At 57.2% G+C, this 16,451-nt stretch overlaps 2 protein-coding genes across 2 annotated transcripts; both read left to right on the top strand.

The window, feature by feature from the left end:
• Window positions 1-5,458: 5,458 nt before the first annotated feature.
• On the top strand, window positions 5,459-8,635 carry LBRM_17_0380 (hypothetical protein, unknown function; the record flags this gene model as incomplete). Its single annotated transcript, XM_001563756.1, has 1 exon — window positions 5,459-8,635. The coding sequence occupies one exon, from the start codon at window positions 5,459-5,461 to the stop codon at window positions 8,633-8,635; it is 3,177 nt and encodes a 1,058-aa protein (XP_001563806.1).
• A 3,543-nt stretch (window positions 8,636-12,178) lies between these two features.
• Window positions 12,179-15,682, top strand: LBRM_17_0370 (putative protein kinase; the record flags this gene model as incomplete). Its single annotated transcript, XM_001563755.1, has 1 exon — window positions 12,179-15,682. The coding sequence occupies one exon, from the start codon at window positions 12,179-12,181 to the stop codon at window positions 15,680-15,682; it is 3,504 nt and encodes a 1,167-aa protein (XP_001563805.1).
• Between the last annotated feature and the right edge of the window lie 769 nt (window positions 15,683-16,451).

The following is a 16,451-nucleotide window of genomic DNA, read 5'->3' as shown; positions in this document are numbered from 1 at the left end:
GTTTCTCGTTAATTTCCTCTTTACTTTTTGCTCACCCTCCTGATGCCCCCCCCCACCTCCCTCCGAGCGCGGTATTTCAGGGCTCAGTACCCCCCTCCTCCTCCTCCCACACAGTGTGGGAGAAGGAAAGCAGCCTGCAGCTTGTCCCCCTCAGGTACGACTGTGCGGACTTGTGGTGCCGGCGGACTAGTTTGCTCTGGCGCTGTGCCAACGAGACGTGCGAATGATGGCCACCTTTATACCAGAGTCCACCGCGGCGTCAGTGCTCGAACTGTGCGGACGGAAAAGAGGCGGGCAGAAAAGCACGGGGTGCATGCAGGGGCACAGGGGCTCGGAGGGCCCTGACCTGAAGCGGACTAACTGCCTCAAGCTCATCTGGTATGCGCCTAGACCACCCCCTGTTACCCGCCCAACAGACGTCAGCACGTCCGCTCTCGGGCAGGGCCCTGGATGCGGCCTGCTTGGAACGAGGCATGCGGTGGACCCGAGCCTGTCTGGCGCCGATCGCGCAGCACATATGCGGAGAGAGTGATAGGGAAGGGCAAGAGGAGCCCGTTAGATGCATGGTCCAATTCAACGGCCGGCAGTTTGTTTCAGGCGATCAGGTCTGAATCGCAGTGCTACCGAGAGGTAGGAGAGCTTTAGTTTTCATGCGTCTGTGTGTGAATTTATTTGTGGTGGAGTGGACACGCCCCGGAAAAAAAGAAAATTTGCTTTCATTCGTTGCCTCTTTGCTTATTTCCGTCTCTCTCTCTCTCTCGCTCTCTACCCCCTCTTTGTACGGAGTGTACTTGTTGTCTTGCGTCTTGTTGAGTCGTTTTCTCTTTCATTTTCTCTTGCCGTCGTTGCTGGAAGACTGCGCGTGTTATCGTTACGGCGTTTTGTTGTAAGAGATGCAGCGAGAGAGGGAGAGGGAAGAAGAGACCATCCCCTTCCCCAAAAAGTTGGCGCTTGTGAGGGTCAGCGGGGGGAGGGGAGGGCGTATAGGAATGTGTTGCTCGATGCGAGTGCAGGTCATGTTTGTAGTGTCTCTGTGGATGGCGATGAGGCAGAGAGAGGAGGAGGGGGAGGTGTGACACACTCGGTAACGAAAGGTGAAACGGAGAAACTGACATGACTTCTTCTGTACGCTCCGCGCCGCGCTTTTTTTGTTTTGTTCTCGCTGTCTGCTTTTCCTCTCCTTTCCATGTTTGTGCGGGCTGTGTCTTCTCCCCCCCCCCCCCCCCCAACACACACACGCACACACGTCCCCCTCTCTCTTCCACGCACACCGACTTGCCTTCTTTGTTTTATTTTTTCTCTCTCCCCCCTCTCTCTGTGTTTACTCTTCTCCGTAGCATCACTTTGCGCTCCCGAACTCTCTCTTTCTCCCCTCTACCTGAGCTCTTGCGTAGCTCTCTGTGTCTGTCGCTCTGTCGCTCATTGCCTCTCTCTCTCTTTGTGTGACTGTGGAGAGCGCGTGCCATCGCTGCTTAGATGGCCATGTTTAGCAAACTCACAGGCGCCCGCAGCCACGACGAGAAACGACGCGACGAACAAATAAGCCGAAGACAACGCAATATTCACGAGGAGACCTTTTCTCATGTCCTTTTCACTTCATTTCTTTCAGTGTGTGTGTGTTGGTGTGCGTGGGTTTGCAGAAGTGCGCTCAGGTTGTGCACCGATGATTGCGCTTCTCTTCCTGCTCAAACAGATGACCCCCCGAGGCACCCCTTCCCCCACACGCACACACACACACACACACACACGCACGGTACGATGCACGGAGACGCCTACAGGCGCGACAATGCTCCAGTGGACTGAGAGGAGGGGCCGCCAGGGAGGGAGTGAAGATGAGAAATAGTGTTCAGAAAGCGAATGAAAGAGGGTTTGTGAAACGAAAAAGCGAAGGCAACGAAGAACTTCAGCAAGTGTGGATAGCGCGATTTCATCCTAAGACTACCTCGGCTTTCTTCTGTTGATTTCTCTCTTTCTATCACCTGTGTGTCATGGCACCCCCTTTTTTTCCTTCACACAACACCCTCCGTCCCCCATCTCCTTTCCACTGTAGCATCTGCACGATGATGACTGATTGTTGCCTTGATTGATGGGCTTGCAAAGGGTGGAAGGGGGCGGAAGGGGAGGGAGGACTGGCAGTCGAGAGAGGTTGCACTGCTAATGGCGTGTGTGTGTGTGTGAGTTCGTGAATATATATTTCTTTTCTCTTGCTGTGTTTTCCAACGCTCGCGAACTGCGTGTTCGTATCATTTCATCTCTTTAGAGCTGACATTTCTCTTTTCTTTTCGGCAATGCTGTCAAGTGTAGCCGCGTTGTGTCGTTGTTGCGGGCTGCTGTGCTGTTGGGGTTTTGTCTTGATTACTTCGATTTTTTTTTGTTTTCCGCTTATAATGCAGGCGCTTTGCTTCCTTCGTAATTTCTCCTCCTTCCTCTACTCCCCCCCTCCCTCCCTCCCCCCTCCCCCTCTCTTACTCTCTTCCACACCGTGCTACGCGCGTGTACTTGCGTGCGCTTAGGCTGTTTTCTTTTACGCCTTCGTTTCTACTTTGTGTCTCCGTCTGCTCTGCTGTCCGTCTGTTTCACACCTTACCGAAGCACTGGTGTATGTGTGTGTGTGTGTGGGGAGGGGGATGAGGAGGAGGTACTTGGTGCCGTTCGTTCTGCATTCTTTATCCTTTTTTTCTGAGTTATATATACATATATATATGTGTGTGTGGGTGTTTGGCTGAGCTTTGTACGTCTTCCTCTCTTGCTTCCGCTCTGCCTAGTGACTCAGTCTCTCTGCTCGTGGATGACCTCACCGATGCCCCTCGTAGCTCTTGCTGTCGTTGGCCATTCTGTTATTTTTATGACTGTGATGGACATTAGAAGCAACACACACACACATGCATGGAGATTTTGCACAGTGATGAGTCACCAAGTCAACAGTGAGGATACTCTGCAAGAGAAGTGGGTAAAACGACAATGAAGCGAGAGAGTGTGTGGTACACTAAAGAAAGGAAAGTGAGTAAGAGCATCAACACTTAGAGTTGCCAAGGAGTAAAGCTGACGATGGAATGAATCTACAAGAAGGAGGGGGGGAGGCAAACGCTCTTCCACACTGGCGCACATACACGCACAGACACTCGCGCACAGCTTGGCTTCTATCCCCTTCCCTTGTCTCTTCCTCTCTCTTTTTTTTTTCTGTCACTTCGTTTATGTCGGCGTACCCTCTCGCCGTTCCACTGTGCGCCTTCGCTTTGTGCGTTGATGTGTCTGCACGCGTTCGTAGAATCTGCAGACGACTTTGCTGATTACTGCCGTTTATAGTTTTGGTTTGCTTTGTTCCCCCCCCCCCCCTCACCGACTTTTACCTTTTTGCGCCTCTTCGTGCGTCTGTGACTGTAGCCCTTTTTTTATTGGTGTTCTTTAGCCGTCGTTGTACACCTCGCTCGCTCGTTTTTTTTCTGTGTTGCTCGGAAGAGTGTTGCCTTTCTTCTCCCCCACGTCATTCATTCTCTCTTCTGTCTTACTCTCTCTTTCCGACTCCACGCCGCCACCCCCTTCTCTCTCATTACTTGATGAAGGCGGTCGCACAGTCATTCCAAACTCAAACCAGACGAAGAGAAGAATCGAGGAGGAGCAAGCGAGGAGAGTAACACCCCCCTCCCCTCCCATACACACATACACACGCACGCACGCGCAACAGCAATACTGTAACAGAGCGAGCGTGCAGTACAATGTAACCAATCAAACAAAACACCTATCCGGCGTGAAATGTCGCTAGTATGGACCCTGACATGGCGGTGGAGGAGAGACATGGCCCGGCCAAAGCAGCAGCACGCGCATTCTCTCCCTTCTGGGAGGCAGCTCGTTGACCGAGGAGAAGGAGGGAGGGGGGATTCAATGACTCGCCACGTCGCTTGTTGGCATGCCTTCCTCTTGGGCCTTCTCTGCTGTTGCACCGTCTCGTCGTCCAACCGGCTCAAATTACCGACGCACACAATGCTAGCGCGTGGTGTGTCTGTCTCTCTCTCTCTCTCTCTCTGCCTACCTGCTCGTCCTCATGTGGAGTTCGCTGCGTCTCTCCTTTTCTTTCTTTTTGGTCAGTCTCATTTCTTTCGTCAACTGTTCTGTGTGTGGCCTCTGCTAGCTTGTGGCAGAGCTGACTCGCTTCCCACAGATACACGCTGGACTCGCACGTACGCGCAGGCGCACAGCCAGGGACTTCCCCCCTCCCGCCCTCCCACAACATCCAAGGCGAGAAGAAAGTGACGAGAGGAAGTGGAGCGAAGGCAGCGGAGAAAAACAGACGCGCTGTTTGCCCTTCCCTTTTTTTGTTGTTCGCTGGATTCACCCCTACACCCCCCCCCCCACCCCGAACTACAACAGAAAACAACACAATAGCGAAAGGTTACCGTCGGCCGCGCCTCTGCGCAGCAAAGCGAGTCATAAGTGAGCAACAAGCAACAGCGTGACAGGCAAGAGTCCCAGCTCAGCTACTTCCACCACTACTGTTCCTCTCAGTACTGCCACCAAAGCTGAAGTTGCACCTTTACACACACACACACACAACACTGTTGATACGCCTGTGTACGTGTTCTGTACATGCATGGATGGGAGGTGAAGCTAAGCCTGTCATCCTTCTCTCTATTAGTGCTCGACGATTACACTGATTCTCTTCGCCCTTTCCCGATTTTTCATCTTCCACCCCGCCGCCAGTGGTGGTTTTCTCTTGTTTACTTGCATACCTCGACTAGAGTGTATTAAATCACTGGACTCGCTCGCTCTTTCTCCGACAGTGACTTCATTCACGCATATCCACTCTTCTGTTTCCTTTCAGCATTTCTGAATTCAGAATAACAGCACTGAGCGCATTCACTTGTGTGTCTTGCTCATCCCCCCTCTCCCTCAAAGTCACCTGTACTCTTTCACCCTCCTCTACCTCAGAGGCTGTCCATTTTTCTGCTCGCGTTGTTGGCGGTGTGGTGTGTGTGTGTGTGTGTGTGGTCGTGATCAGCGCGTCTCCGCTCGTCGCATCTCAACTTCGGCGTTTTTTCATTTTGTTTGCCCGTTGTTTGGTTTGCCATTTTCTTTGATGAATCGGCGTGTGCGTGTGTGTGTGTCGGTGCGCCATTCCCCATTTCCATTTTCAAATCCTGCATTCGCACGCAACATTTGAAAACCTTTGCGTGCGCGCACAAGCGCCGAGCGACATATACCTCGCCTCGCTTCTTTGGCGCATTCGTTTCGCTGTGCTTCCCTCCTGAAGCTCTCATCACTGGTCTCTACAGGACTCCTCCCCACTCCCTAATCGGTTGCTCCCTCTTTGCGTCAGTATCATCCTCGCCTCCCTCTCTCCCCCCCACCCGACAAGGCCGTCACGTCCAACACACCAAACGTGCGCCTCCTCCTCTTTGGTGCTCCTATCATTTTCGTTTGTTTGTTTTTCTCCCTTTTCCCGCCTTTTCCTTTGCCGCCAATGAACTTCGCCGATGCGTTCCGAGATGCCGTGGGCGAGATTTCGTACACAGGCGAGGAGCTCATCAAGGCGCTCCGGGCTGCGCGAGCGGTGCTGGCGTGGCTCCCAGACGACAGCCACCTCGAACAGGAGCAGCGCTTTGAGCGCCAGAGCCGACGTCGCTTGGGCGAAGTGATCGATATTCCCATCTCAGAGAGCGAGTCGTCCGAGGATGACAGTGACAGCGACGATGGGAGGGGTACCGAGTGGAGTCGTCACACGGAGGCAGGCGAAGGGACCACAGGGAACACCGACGCCGTTTCCGCCGTGGATGAGGTTGCCGCGCCGCCATCGCAGTTCTTCACCCACGCGGCCCAGTCGTCCGCCGCCGCCGCCGCTCAGGTGGCCCATCACGACCGAGCGACTCAATCCATTGCGCTCGCATTACCAGAGGACCCCGCCGCCCATCTTTCCGCGAGTCGTGGTGGACTCCGTAACGGCAGCGGCTTTGTGTCGCCTGTGTCGCTGCATAGCGGACACCCGCTGCTGCGGTCCGAGGTCGCTTCTTGTGATGGGTCAAGGTCACCTGCCAAAGCGCATGAGCGGCGGCAGCACCGGGGAGAAAGTTCGGAAAAGCGACACGGAGGGCTCCCTGATTCATGGGGCGACGATGACGTTCACAACGCCTCGTCGGCGTCAGACACAACGACATCGTTGTCGTCGTCGTCGACGGATGAGGATGTCGAGAAGAGAGAGCGAGTGCGGCAGCTCGAGCTGTACGACCAGGATCCCAGCGAGTGGTTGCGTCAGTTGATCTGTTTAGGGGCGAAGCTGTTCGGAGAACAGGTGGAGGACTATTTTCACGCAGTGCACACATTAATTTACTACATGGCGGTGCGGCGCAAGCGAGTGGAGCAGCGCTCCCAGTACCTGCGCAACCGTGCTGCCCGTGAGACCGCAGAGGGTGCCGCGGCGCAGCTCGCTGACGCTGCTTCGCGGGCCTTCTCGTGCGCTTCCCTCAGCAGTTGCAAAGTGGCGGCAGTGGCCTCGCATGAGGACGGCACCACCACTTCCCCCAACGAAGGAGAGGTGAATGCTATGGAAAACAGCAATGACGACGAGGAGGAGGAGGATGGGGAGAAGGTGGAGGGTTTTTACATATCGAGAGAGGCGAAGCGGAGTATATGTGTGAGGCTGCCGGACAACGCTTTTCGTTTACGCGACAGCGTCCACAACTTCTTCTTCTCGTGCTATGCGTCCGTTGTTATCCAGGGCTCTGTGTCGGCGGCGCAGGTCAAGCAGGCGGCGGCCGAGGTGGTACGCATCTGCTGCGCTGTGCTGACGTGGCCCCGCTACCCGCTGAACTTGCGGGAGCAGTGGGAGGTGGACCGGAAGGAGCAGCTCGAGCAGTTTCTCAGCAAGTGGCGGGGGGAAGCAAACGGGCATCTCGTGACTCTCATGACGGCGCCACCTGAGGCGCCGACCGTAATGGTACGTCGCGCACGAACTCAGGGTGAGGAGGGCATTGGCAACTTAACCGCGACGCGGTCCCCGCCCTCCACGATGAACTTGGAAAGCATTATGGCTGACGAGAGCAGCTTCCTTCATGACAGCAGCGACGACAACGAAGATGGGGGCAGTGAGACGGCACTCGACCCGAGCAGCGCCAAGGCGCCACAGCAGAGGCAGTTTCTCGGTCCACAAACTAGTGATGAGGAGGCCATCACGATGGCAACCGAGTTTGTGCGGAGCCTCGCGCCCTGCAGCACTCGTCTTGCACGCTTGGTGGCGGGCACCGTTCCAGGGAAGGGTGTGGATGCGCTGCTGCCGTGCATTGAACAGCCGGAGCGTCGCACCTTCAACGATGGCTTCTGCCGTCTGGCACCCTATCTGTCGCGGAAAGAGTTGGACCTGATCACGGAGCTGATGCAGCTGCCGCTCACGGAGATGCCGGCCGTTAGGGAGGACGACAAGGGTGGCCATGATCAGTATGCGTTGCGTGCAGCAGAGAAAGCAATTGTGAAGCATTGGGCATCGCCGACCTACGACCCTCGCGGAGGTGAGCTGACGGTGCTTATCAACCCCACAAACGCGTTTCGCCTGCAGCTCAGCAACCCGATCATCTTTTCCCTTGGTGGGGTGCAGTGCGACATGTGTTGCGTGACAGAGCGCCGTGTTAGCTTCCAAGCCGTGCTCGACAGCGGTGTGCGCAGCGAGGTGGTGCTGGAGTACGAGGGCTGTATTGGGTACGATGTATGTGTTGCATGCAGTTACTACTATTACAAGAGCAGCGAGATGCGACTGCTGCGCGCGGTGCACCCCAATCCGCGTCTGCGTGCTTCGTTTGCATTCGGGCGCCTCTCTAAGGTGAGGGTTCACTCCGTGCACGCGTTTGCCTGCACTGAGAGCGAGGGTGACATGACGGTGGAGGTAGTCATGGGGGTCTCACCTTACAGTGTGATGCCTGTCGGCTGGGTCCTTCCCGTGGATCAACTGGCCGAGCTAAGCGCTGCGTGCCCGCTGCTTGACGAGGAGACGGAGCTCACCACCGACGTGCACGCAAGTCTGCCTGTGCCCCCACACGACTGGAAGCGGCGTTGCACCGTCACCAATATCAGCAACCTCTTCTCGGGGACAGGCGGGTGCGGCGATACTGCCGCTGCTGTCGCGGGGGCAAGTCGGCAGGGGGTTGCGACTGGCGCAGCGGGTAACCACCTGATCGATGAGGCGGACGTGTGCCCCATTTGTCTCCAGCTGCTGTGCAGTCCGCTGCCGGTGCTGCGCACCCTGTGCGGCCACAGCTTCCACGTTGAGTGCATCGGTTCGCATTACCACTACAAGCCCACTATTGTGGATGGCGAGGTGAATGAGAACAACGGTTGCCCTGTGTGCCGGTGCAGTGAGTACATGCCACCTCTCACAGACGCGGATGTGATGATGCGGACGAACGTGTACAGGCTCATCTTACGGGTGCCGGCGGACGAGGTGGCCAAGGGGCGCGACGCAAGAGCACGAGAGTGGGGCGGCGGGTGCGCCGTTGCGGTGGGGACCATCTTGACCAACGATGGTGTGTACCACAATGCCTCAAATATCGCATCTTGCGAGGCCTTCTATGGCGTGCTGCCGGGCTTTGCCTTTACCCGAGATGCCACCGTGGGGGCGAAGGGGATGGAGGCCACCTCGCCAGTCGTGGCTTGAGGAGGCAGTGGTAGTGGTGGTGACGGCGGCAGCACGTGCGGCTCGGAGCGGGGTCTCCATAAGTAAGTGAAAAGCAGCGAGAAAAGAAAAAGGCGGACTAAGCGACAGCAGTGAGAGCCGCGTGATTGAGGGGGGCACATAACTGCGCGGATGTGTGTGTGTGTATGCCCCTCCGTGAGCGCTTGTGGTTGTACACATTCCCCCCCCCCCCCGACCTCTCTCACTCCCTCTCTGCCTCGCCCCCCCTCTTCTCCCCTTCTTCTTGCCGCATCCTTTGCCTGTCGCCCTTCTTATTTTCGCTCTCTGCTCCTGCTAGTGCATCTCTAGGGAGAGATGGCACAAAGAGGGAGAGTGAAAGAGCGAGAGAGACTTCATACAGCTGTCGCAGCGTGGGTGGGGAGGCGAGTGAGTAGCGCTCAAGAGAGAGAGACCTGAGAGAGGAGGTAAAGAAGTGAATGTGTTCTTCTGCTGCTCTGCTGCAGCTTCTGTAAGCGGTGCGAGAGGCATCTGCGTGTGCTCGTCGGTGGTGTCTCGAGCGGGGGGGGGGGGAGGACGCGCAGCAGTAGCCAAACACAACTCTCCCCCCTCCCCCCGCCTCTCTCCCTCTAACTGGTTGACTCTCTGCTGACTCTGGTGAGGGTCATCATTGCCACTGTTGGCTGTCAGAGTACGGGTATCGCCCAAGCGCACTATAGCGATCTTCACCATTGGTGCCCAACAGCAGAAGAAGCAAAATCCTTTATCCATCAACGTACTAACTTATTGACCTCTGCTCCCTCTTGATAACGAGGAACCCATCCCCCGTGCGCGGTGTCCCCCGGGCCCACGCCCCCACTCTCTGTGGGGAGAAGCCAAGCCGCTGCAGCCCCCTCGGGTGGTGAGCGGAGGTCAAACACCTACGATGTGAGCTGAGTGAGAGCGGTGTGTTGCTGCGGATGTAGGCGGTCCGGTCCTGGACGGCGTGGCGTTGGAGCGACCTGCGGCCGTGCGCACGCTTGCACCACCCATGTGATGGGCAGCGTGCCAGCGCGGCTCGAGCCCATCTCGCCCGCCTCCCGCTGCCTGCTGGTGTGGGGAGCCTGCGCCCCTCCGAGAGAGGCCCCCTGGTGGCGACCGGCCCGCCCTGTGGGACGGTGTAGGTGGGTGGCGTTTGGGGCGGTGCCCGTGCTCCGATGGCTGGGTTGGCGCACTGCCGTGCCGCGTGGCCGTGGCCCTGTGGCGTTTGACTGCTGTGGGGTGGCAGGGCACGGCGGCGCTGAGGCGGAGAAAACAAACGTCCTCGTACTTTCGCACTCTCGCCCGCTTCCTTCTCTTCCTCAATGCAATGCGCCTCTTTTCTGTTACGTTCACTCTTTCACGCCTTTTTTCTCTCTCTTTCTCTTCCTCGTTGCCCTGTGGTGCCCATACGCACACCCCCTTTTTTTCCGTGCTCGTCTGCCACCCGCGATAGTGAACGTGATACGTTCTTCGACATCATATCCACCAAAGCAACATCACTGCGCAGCAGTCCCCCGTGCTGAGTTAGCGCGCGCGTGTGTGTGTCAGATAAGCGAGCGTCACATCGCCCCCTTCCTCCCCTTCCTCACGGTAGAACGCCAAAGTGCAATAAAACGAAACACACCGAGAGACAACACGCAGCGAAGCGATAAGCACGTCTCCTTCTCCTCGGCGCGCCTTTAGTCTTCCGCCCCGCTGGGTGTTTGTGTGCTGCTTTTCTGTTTCCCTTGCGTTGTTACGTCTGTGTTGGCGCCACTCTGCCAGCAGTGTCGCATGGTCTGAACCCATCATCACCGAAGAAGAGAAGCAAACATAAACACCGCACAGCACAGCGCGTCCTACTCACTTGTTGGCGTCCTCTACAGAAAAAAAAAGAAAATTAAAAAAATTATTTTTCCTCCTCCTCCTCATTATTATTATTATTTGCAGGCCGGTAAAGGCCCAGGCTGTGAATAAGCCGTGCGTACGCCTGCCGCTTTGCACACCCGTGCGCTATCGTCCCCGAAGGGCACTCCCCCCTCGTGAAGTCTCCACTCAACGAAAAGAAAATAAGAAAAAGAGCAGCAGCTACAGCGAACAACAATACTCATTAAAGCGACACGCAAGAAACAAGGTGATCACACCCACCCACCCACGCACACGCACACACAGGCACACAGCCACGTGCACACGTTCTCTCTCCCACCTCTTTCTGCTGATCTCTTATTCTTTGCATTTCTCTCGCGCTCTTTTTTTTATATTGGAGGTGCACGCACAACTGTTAAGCTTCTCCTAACTCTTTCCACCCTCTTGTTACCTCCCTCCTCCCCCCTTTTTTCCTCTCCACCGTCACCGTAGCATCACTCCCCCCCCCTGAATAAGTGTAGTTGCCGTGTTTACTTCAGTTCTTTGCGCTTTTGCTTACTCCTCTCTCTCTCTCCACCGTCTCCCCCCCCCCCCCCACACACACACACACCAACTTCCTCTTTCTCTCGCCGATCGTTCCCTTTCTCGAGCTGTTTGTGCTTTACTGTTGTTTGATCCTCTCTCGTGCTTTCCTGTGTGGGTTACCGCATCGTTGTCTCTCCTTTTCCTTCTTGGAGAAGAGGTGTGCGCGTGTGTATTCGCTGGTTTGTGTGCTGCTGCCGCAGTGCGTGAGCCTCGAACTAGTCTCTCTTGTTTCTCAGTCTATTTCGAGAGAAAAAAGAAGAGGAGAGGCTTTTAGTACCGTACCTGTGCATGCGTGAGCGTGCGAGTTTTGCAGAGTGCGATCGGGCATCATTATTGAACGGACCTCCCCCATCCTCCCCCGACGTCTGCTACTGACCCTCTCTGCACGCTCCGCCTCCTACACATATCCCTGCATATATTCACACCCGCACTTCTTGACTCCTACGCTCTGGCTTCGCCGCTGAGTCTCGCTTTTGTTTTTCTTTGTTCTGTGTATTTTCCTACTCGTCATCGGTCCCTCTCTCTCTCTTCCCCCTTCCCTCCCCCCGTCTACCCACACTATTTTCCTCGTCTGTCTCGTCTGCTGTGCTGTGTTACGCGAGGGTGCCTGCCTTGACTCCCTTTTCTCTCTTCCCCTCTCTGCTAGCATTGAGTTCCCCTACCTGTACCCTCTTCTCAGCTCTCTCCTCCCGCGCCCCGTCTCTCTCCCTGTCTCTGCCCGTATCGGTGTATGTCCTTCGGTCATCTTTGTGCGTTTTTTTTTCTTCATCCCCTTTCCTCCTCTTTCTGCGAGAAGTGACGGTGTAGGAGAGTGCCTGCGTGTACACGCGTCATCGACATCACTGTGCCCCCTCCTCCCTTCTCCCCCTTCCCCTCCCCCTTCCCCCCCCCCACACACACACATACACACACGTTCTCTCTCGTTTTCTTCTCTCTTTTTTTTTTTTCTTTGCTGTTGTCTTGTGCGTGCGCGTCTGATCTCGGAAGACGGACAGGTGTCACTACTCGTTGGGGCTCTGCTGGAGATAAGCCACAGGTGCATAGAGTATCCACGCCGTGTACCGGTGCGTACCGGCACGTGCTGATCACTTGTTGCAAGATAGGCACAGCACAAACATGAGACAAGAGAAGACCATGCAAGACTTCTCCATACCCTTGAAGCGGAGCGCGAGCAGCAAGGGCCGCATGTGCCATGAGCACTGCCGCAGCGGCAGTATTGGCTCGGACACGTCCGTTTTGTCTTCCGAAGAGGCAGATCCGAGTGGAGTGATGCAGGACCTAGACGCTGCTGCTGCTGCTGTTGCAGTGGCTAGCACATCCGACAGCAACAGCCTCGCCAACTGCATCTACCTAGACATGAATGACAAGAAACTGCTCGCAAGCAAGCTTGGTGGCATATCCGAGACGTTCGACAACTCGGAGGAGGACCTCGACGGCGATACTGGCACGAGCGCCTCGCGAACCGGAGGCCTTTCTTTTGAGCGCACAATCACTGACTTGCCATCGACTATTTCTGCCAGCACCTGTGCGCCGCGCGAGAAGGCTGTTCCGCTCGAGGTGCGCCGCTTCCAGTGCACTAAGAGCATCCTCGCCTTCAAGGAGGCGACGAAGAACGACGCGACACCGGTGCCCCCCAAGCTGGTCGACTTCATTGTCTCCCTCACCACCTCCAAGAACGGTCTGTGCACTGAGAAAGAAATGTGTGACTGGATGGTGGCGCAGATGTGTGACCGTCTCGAGACGGGGCAGATGTGGGTGATCTCCAAGACATCAAACCTGCTCTTTTCGCTGCTCTGGCGCGGCTCGCACGTCTTCATCGAAAGCGTCCACTCCAATGGCAAGTCGCTGTTTCAGGTGTCGCACCTCGCTGACGTGATTAAGCGCACCCCGCAGGAGAACATTACTGGGGAGCGTCTGCCATGCTCGTTGCAGTCTATCAAGCAGTCTGTGGCAGGGCAGAGGTCGGCGTGCAGCCGGCCGAAGCCGAATAACATCGCCAACAGCAACGGGGCTCTGAAGCCAGCAACAGTCTGCTTCTTGGAGCAGTTGAAGCAGAAGGCAATGCTCAATAGCGTGGCGAACTTGGGGCCCCCGCCGGACAATGAGCCCATCCCGCTGCACATCAACCCCACCTTCGACATACCGGAAAGGGAGACGGGCTTCTTCATATCAAACACCGCCTATATGGAGTCGCTCTGCGAGTACCGCTTCCGCCACCCGACGCTGGACCTGGCTCACGGCGAGATCTTGTGCGATGCGGACCACTGCTATGGCGACGGCTCCGCTGACTCGGCCTCTGGTGTCCCGACGCATCGCACCCATCCGGCGGTGTGGGAAGAGTTGCTCAACGACACGCTGGAGCTCATCAAGGCGATCGCCACAACCGATCCGCAAATCTCAATTTGTCCGACTGGCATGGCCCTGGCAACGACGCGGCTGCGCAATGCAGTCCTGCTTTATCAGGTGGCGTGCCGCTCCTTGGTGAGGTTGGTGCACTCCATCTTCACGTCCCTTCGCAAGGTGGTGAGCCCGCAGCAGACGGGGTTGGCGGTGCCGTCAACGACGGAGCGCACTCGCGCTGAGCAGCACCCACATTCCATATCAGGCGGGGACAAAGTCAATGGCGGCTGCCCTGCAGCAGTGAATTTCACGTTCTCCTCGGAAACCGCGCGTGGTTTCGTGAGCATGCACTACAACGCCATCTACCAGTTCAATCGCACGGTCCGCATGTTCAAGGCGTACTGTGAGGCGACCCAGCATGTATCTGCGGAGGTCGCGAAGAAGGCGGCAGACGCACTGAGGCTGGTACCAGAGGACGACTTTGCCGCCTTCCGTGAAGCGCTGAACCAGCTCCAGAGGAGCGAGTGTGGCAAGGTGATAGACCAACTACACCTTGTTGCGCAGTCATCATCTCAGGAGACTAATGACGGCAGCGTGCGTGCACCTTCCGTCCACTGCACAAGTACAGGGCGGGCAGTGGCGGACAGAAACTCAATGTCTAACGTCGCGGTAGGTAGGGTATCTTCGGCTTCGAGGACCCCCCTATTGGATAGCAGCGCGCTTTCCACCTCTCCCCTGAACGAGGAGGTGTGCGAGTCCCTATTGACGCTGTACGAGTTCAACGTGGCCTACACGGAGGACAGGAAGCCCATGTGGATTCGGCAGGTGGATGCGGTGTGCGCACTCTTTGATGACAAGGAGTCCGCCATTCTTCGCCAGATCTTCAAAGATGGGGTGGATGAGCTCTGGGGCCAGTTGCACCAGTTCACTAACAACAGCATGGCAGCGGCCGAGAGAGCGCTCATGACGTCCAGCGAGTCACCGATGCTGACGGCGAGGCGGAAAAGCAGCAGTGTTCCCTGCCTGCTCTCCTCAGACGGTGGTGGGCTTCAGTCGGAGGGCCGCCACGTTAGCTACGGTGATATGACGACCCGAAGCTCTACGTATATTCTTCGCTCGCTGCCACACGACGTGCAGAGCTCGCAGATGGGCAGGTTGGGCTCTAGTGTCGGCAAGAGGGACATCATTTCTCTCAACAGCGGTAGCGAGAGCAACACCGCTGGCCTGACCGGCACTGAGAAGTCGACAGAGCGGTCGATCGAGGAGCTCTTGGAAGAGGATGATGTGGTGGTGATTTGTAACGAGGAGTGCTCGTGCAACGACACGCTAAAACTGATTGACCGTTTTCAGGTCTTGATGGATGTTCCACTCGGCCAGGGCAGCTACGGAAAAGTGTTCCGCGCGTGGGACGAGGTGACCGGATGCTACTTGGCTGCGAAGGAACTGTCGCTAGACTTGTCCAAGGACCACAACGTCGCGGTGCGCGAGGTGCTGCAGGAGTACACAGTGTTGACGGAGCTGTCGCACCCGAACATTGTGCGTGTGGTTGCCTTCATGGTGATGAAGGAGTCGGCACGCATCTACATGGAGTGGATACCGTCGGGCTCGCTACAAGACGTGCTGCGCCATCACCCGCGCGGCGCACTGCGCGAGAACGTTGTGCGTCGCTACGCGCGCGATGTGGTCACTGGTCTCACCTACCTGCACTCGCGCGGTATCATCCACCGCGACGTGAAACCGGCGAACATGCTACTGAGCTCTGACGGTACGGTGAAGCTGACCGACTTCGGCACCAGCCTCGTTCTCAACGGCAACAACCGCACACTTGAATCGAATGCGATCACCGGGACGGCGGCGTACATGGCTCCCGAGTGCGTGCAGGGGACCTACTCTTCCGCGTCTGACATCTGGTCATTTGGCTGTTCGCTGGTGCAGCTCCTCACAGGCAACGCGCCGTGGTACAACGCCGAGGCCGGCTCCTCCCCGGAGCCCATCGCGCTGCTCTTCAAAATTGGCTGCCTGAACGATACGACGCACCTCGAGCGACCGCACGATGTGCTGATGGAGGCCCCAGCAGCTACACCTACACCGAGTGAGGTTTCTGCCAGTCCTAGTGCTGCGACGGGCTCCAACATCTCCAGCACGACTGCGACTGCTGCGCAACCGCTGGACACCAGCGAGGAGCTCATCAACATGCTCAACTCTATCTTCATCGCCGACCGCAAAAAGCGCCCGTCTGCGAGGGACCTTTTGCATCACCCCTTTTTCAAGCTCCCGTAAGCAGCGTGGCGCTAGAGAGGAGACAGGGTAGGGCACTGCACGGCGCCGCTCCCCCCCTCTCTCTCTCTTTCCAAGCATGGGCACGCGTGTCGGCTCCGAGGCGCCCCCGCACTCGACTCTCCGCCCCACCGCCCCCATCCCCTCGTCATCAAAACCTCCTTTTCTGCTGTCTTATTGTTGCGGCCACTTTTTCGTCGTTCTTTTATTTTTCCTCCCCTTTTTCCTTCGCTTCTCTCTTCAGAGCCGACAGAGATGAATGGCGGGAGGAGGAGGGCGCCCAGCCCGCCCACCGTGCTTGGTGTCCCCCGGGCCCACGCCCCCACTCTCTGTGGGGAGAAGCCAAGCCGCTGCAGCCCCCTCGGGTGGTGAGCGGAGGTCAAGCACCTACGGCGTGAGCTGAGTGAGGGCGGTGTGTCGTTGCGGATGTCGGCGGTCCGGTCCTGGACGGCGTGGCGTCGGAGCGACCTGCGGCCGTGCGCACGCTTGCACCACCCATGTGATGGGCAGCGTGCCAGCGCGGCTCGAGCCCATCTCGCCCGCCTCCCGCTGCCTGCTGGTGTGGGGAGCCTGCGCCCCTCCGAGAGAGGCCCCCTGGTGGCGACTGGCCCGCCCTGTGGGGCGGTGTAGGTGGGTGGCGTTTGGGGCGGAGCCCGTGCTCCGATGGCTGGGTTGGCGCACTGCCGTGCCGCGTGGCCGTGGCCCTGTGGCGTTTGACTGCTGTGGGGTGGCAGGGCACGGCGGCGCTGAGAATAAATTTTGCCTTTTGATT

The sequence above is a fragment of the Leishmania braziliensis genome, chromosome 17 (assembly GCF_000002845.2).
Source record: "Leishmania braziliensis MHOM/BR/75/M2904 complete genome, chromosome 17".
NCBI lineage: Eukaryota > Euglenozoa > Kinetoplastea > Trypanosomatida > Trypanosomatidae > Leishmania > Leishmania braziliensis.
This window is presented reverse-complemented; position numbering and strand designations above follow the sequence as displayed.